Source organism: Orycteropus afer, unplaced genomic scaffold (assembly GCF_000298275.1).
Source record: "Orycteropus afer afer isolate SDZICR_OR568_19922 unplaced genomic scaffold, OryAfe1.0 scaffold00571, whole genome shotgun sequence".
In the NCBI taxonomy this organism is placed as follows: Eukaryota; Metazoa; Chordata; class Mammalia; order Tubulidentata; family Orycteropodidae; genus Orycteropus; species Orycteropus afer.
In genome coordinates, this window is record NW_006922158.1 from 1,046,614 (window position 1) to 1,051,422 (window position 4,809).

Genomic DNA, 4,809 nt, shown 5'->3' on the forward strand with positions numbered 1-4,809 from the left:
AACAAAAAAGGGGGGGCAAGGAAATAATTAAAAAAAAAAAAAACATATGGAGGCCATCTAGACGCAGCAATGCGTCTCTCCTCGTCCAGAGCAAAGAAGAATGAAGAAAACCAAAGATACATGGAAACAATTAGCCCAAGCAACTAGTGAAGCATGTGAATCTCAGCCTATATGACTATGAAACCAGAAGAACCAGATGGTGCCCAGCTATCACTGTCAACCACTCAGAGGGGTATCAGCGCAGGAGATCCTGGATAGAGAGGGAGAACAATGTGGAACAAAAGTCAAAATCATTAAATAAATAAATAAAAGACCAGGTTTACTGCTCTGATAGAGCCTGGTGAAACCCCCAAGACTATGACCCTTAGTTATCCTTCAGGTCTGGGATTGAACTCACTCCCGTGGCTTCCAGACAAACAATACATAGGAATATAGGGTGAACATTTACATCAGATAGATACACTCTTTAGAAAGATTAATCATGGGAGAATAGAAAGGCAGTATTTGCACAGTTAACGGGGCAGGGATGCATGGGAAAGGATACAGGGAAGAGGTCACTTCAGGGAGGAAACAGGAAGAGAGCTATTACATTGTAGGGAATTGCAGTCAATGTCATAAAACAAAATGTGTATGAACTGCTGTATGGAAAATGAATTTGCTCTGCAAGCTTTCACCCAGATCACAATAAACAAAAAAATATGCGGTAACAAATTACCATGGCGTCTATCTGACCCATGGCAACCCCATGGGTATCAGAGTCGAACTTGTTCTCCAGGGGGTTTTCAAAGGCTGACTTTTCAGAAATCGATCAAACCTCCAAACTTTCAGTTAGTAGCTGAATGCATAAACCGTTCTCAAAACCCATTAAGTAGATCTTATTAATGTCTCCATTTTACAGATGGAAACACTGAAGGACAGAGGAGTTAAATAATTTGCCACACAGGTGAGAACATCACCTCCTTTTCAGTAACACCCCTTACATATATTGAGGGCACCTGTTCAATAGACAACAATGCAACGTCATTTAATATCCAATTTCTACTTCAGAGCCAGGTTCTTTCAGCTTGTCAAGGCCTCTGTTCTAAAGGATCTATGGGAAAAGGTGACAGTGGACTTTCCTCTCTTCCCAAGCCAGTGGGAGTAGCAGTCGCCCTCTGCAGCCACTGACTCACTTCTGGTTCCCCTCAGCAGAGAAACACACCTCCAGAAGCTCGGTCACCAGGAGCCTGCTTTCAGAGCTTGGATGTTCTGTTTAAAAGGCATCATTTTTCTGAGTTTTGATTCTTTCTTTCTTTCTTTTGGAAGTGGTTTCTGGAAGAGATAGGCTAGCAATCCACCAGTGGAGACAACCACCAATCTCCAATGTGCTTTCCACAAAATACTACCTCTATTTAACCCAGTGGCCATTGACAGTGAAAATAAACCAAGGACTCTTGCTACAAGACCATCTTCATTAGCAGAGTGAACAATGAGGACAACAAGAAGGCCAGCCATAGATTTACCTCCACTTGAAGTGTTGCACATCCTTTCAGGAAGTCATTGATGTTGTTCGTGCAGTCAGCTTCAGTTTGGGGCTCCAGACAATACTAGAAAAATATTATTATATGTCACTTGTAGGCCATCATGCCTTGACCAGCAGACTGTATTCATCACTCCCTGATAACTAGATAAGGTAGGCTTTCTCAGGCAGGGGCTACACTGCTGTAAAACCAGGAAGAGAAAGAGCCACTGAAGGAAGTGATGAAAAATCTAAACGGTTGGTCTTTGTTTCAAATGTCACCAAACCTTTAGTCCCGAGCCATCTCTCCGGACAAATTTTTCTCATGCCTCCTGCCAAAGTTTGATGAAAGCAAACCAGAGGCTAAGACAGTTTTTTGAACTTGGGTAACGTTTTCAAGTGAGGAATGTTTCAACCTAATTCCTCCCTGCTCCCTCCTCATGGAAATCTATTAAAATTACATTTTCCTCGTTGCTGCTCTCTGCACTTTATCACATTTCTCTACATGTTATCACCACGTCTCAAGTTTAAGAAATAATAAGTAAATAGATTCATTCAATAAAAATCCAAACTGGCCCAAGCAGGCAAAAGAGGCATTCTCACAGACACAGTCCCTGCCGATTTTAAGAAAAATAACTGTAGGCCCCTATCTTTAAACCTACTCAGTGTCTACTTTAGAAATCAGCTATCTTCATGATCATGAGTTCCCAACATTAAAAATCTAGTTTTTTTTTTTTTAAGAGAGTAAGGTTAGTTTCACTTTGAACACATGCTGCATTTGAAACATATATTTGGTTTCTAGCATTTTTATAAACCTTATGTGATATTTTTAATTACTTCTCATTGCAAAACAGTCTGTCCTTCCATGGGCATTTTATTTATTTATTTTGTAAAGGAAATCTATGTTGATCTTTGTCAAACTGTCAACACACACTATCAATACTGATTATTAATACTCCCATTATTTCAGAGGCTCATATGTCCTCAAATTCAAAACATGTCCCTGGTACACAGGGAGGTGTACTGTGCAGCCCTGTGACAGAGAAGCCTTGTGACATGGGTGCTCTTCTCGTCTCCTGTAGACAGTAGTGTAAAGGTTTTTATTACACTAATATTTAGGGCCAATGACTGCAGGCTGGCATTTTTACTTTCGAACTTTTCCTAATTACACACACAGTAGAAGGAGTACCTAACTCTTAGAAAGATGTTAAAGTGAGAGATCCCCATGACCTGGGCAATAGAAAATTCCCCGAGTTGCATTATTGCTGCAATTCCAAAGATAGCAGGTCTACCTTACCTTTTCCACAGAGCCAGGAACAAGTCTATTGATGAGTTTGCACAGGACAACCCCATTTTTCAGTGAGGACTTCAAGAACTCCTCCGGATCACAGATGGTCTTTTTTGGGGAATCTAAAACTCCCAGAGAGATAAGCCATGTCACGATTCGTTCTTCTGGATTCATTACTGAGGACTGTACGCTCGGCACAGCTCTCCGGGGCAGCTGCAAGGACTAAAGCCACATCCGTGATTACATCTGCTGTTGTCTTCCTTTTTCTGAGTTCTCTCCTGGTGCGTGTGGAGCAAAGGTTTAAAACAACTTTCCTCCAACAACAGTGGAACCCACTCAAAAGATGGGATTTTCAAACCACAGAGGCCACACTCAAAGAAAAGGAAACAGAACAAACGTGACAATCCTGGACAACACTGGTGGTTTTCTTTTTCAAAACCTGCAAAACACATTCATTAGAATTTAAAAAAAAAAAAAGAAGAAGAAGAAGAAGACATGCACACCCTGGGGTGGGGGTGGGGGTGGAACCCGGGCAAGAAGCTGTGAGGGAAGGAAGTGAGGAAGATGCTGGGGAGCGAGGAAAGAGGAGGAAACAAGTGCTCTTGGAAAACAGAGGTGAGCCAGCCCTTCAGAGGACCTTGGAAATGAGACACCCATGGGCCGGTGTGGGAAAAAGCTGTCAATAAATAGTCTAGCCCCAGTGAAAATCTGGCTTCTGTCAGGAGGAGGATGCCAACTGGCTCTTAGGTCAGACAGCTCTGAGCCTCGTGGGGAGTTGTGCTGGCACAACAGGGCTTTGGAGAAGGTAGGCTGAGAAATACTTCCTCCAAGAAATGGCTGCATGTCCTCAGACTATCTCACAGAGATGGTATGTCACGACCATTCCTTGCAAAATGCATTGAGTTGCATGGTGACAACGTGCCAAGTGAATGAAGATTGTGCCTGCTGTCAGCCATCACTGTGTCTAAGCAGAAGCTGGAAGAATGGCATTTTACTTTGCAGCCAAAAAGCTATGTTTAGGGAAATAGGCTAAGGATAACATCTGACATCCTGTTTACTTGCATTCTTTAGCAATTCTTTTTCTGGACCCGGTTCCACTGCACAGTCCAGCTGCAGTGCCCTTAGCAGAGGCTCAGACAGTCTCATGAGTGGGTAAAACACACTTGAAAATGGAACAGGTAAGAACAAAAGGGCCCTTGTGCGCTGTCTACACTACAGTCGGGGAGGCTGATGTTTTCCCAACAAGAAACACTTTGCATTAAAAATGCTGCTGTGGGGGGGGGGCGGTAAAAAAAATAAAAACTAGTCTAGAAGAAGAGATCTTCATTATCTTCAAATATTTTTAGCTCAACTAGTCACACTACTGGGAAATTTATCATAAGGCCAATCTTTAATAGTATACACCTATGTTGGCAAATGGGAGCTCTGGTAGCGTTGTGCCTAAGGCACTTGACTGCTAACCAGAAGGCTGGCGGTTCAAACCCACCAGCCACTCCTCGGAAGGAAGGTTGGGCAATCCTACTTCCGTAGTGATACTGCCTCAGAAACCCAACGAGATGTTGCCGTGAGTCCGATCCGAATCGATGGCAGTGAGTACAAGTTTATATCGGCAAATGAATCACTACCCCTTCACTTCATGCATGGGGAGACATTGCCAACCAATCATAGTTCTTTCCTGCTAAGCTTCAGAATCCTTCTCAATACAGCTTCAGCATCTACTACCAAATAATCAGCTTAGATCACACTGCTAAATACTTTCAAAGCTGTCCCTTCTTGTTCTGTCATGACACTTACTACACTATTATTGCTTGTTGCTCTATCTAATCGCCACCCAGAATACAAGCTCCCTGGAGTAGGGATCTCATCTGTCTTATTTACTGCTGTGTTCCCAACACAGTGTCTCTTACACAGTAAACCTACTGCCATTGAGTTGATTCCAACTGCTGATAGAACTAATGCATTTATATGGTGTCCCTGTATACAGAAGACGTGACCATAACAAGCGTTGTTTTAATGGCTTAAA

General features: G+C 42.6%; 1 protein-coding gene across 1 annotated transcript in view; it reads right to left on the reverse strand.

The window, feature by feature from the left end:
• Positions 1-2,960, reverse strand: part of ARHGEF6 (Rac/Cdc42 guanine nucleotide exchange factor 6) — a 122,072-nt gene extending 119,112 nt beyond the window's left edge. The window contains exons 1-2 of the mRNA XM_007956006.2: positions 2,796-2,960; positions 1,503-1,586 (exon numbers count right to left, since the gene is read on the reverse strand). Coding sequence (XP_007954197.1) covers positions 1,503-1,586; positions 2,796-2,960 — 249 coding nt within the window. The remainder of the gene's footprint in view (positions 1-1,502; positions 1,587-2,795) is intronic.
• Positions 2,961-4,809: the final 1,849 nt, after the last annotated feature.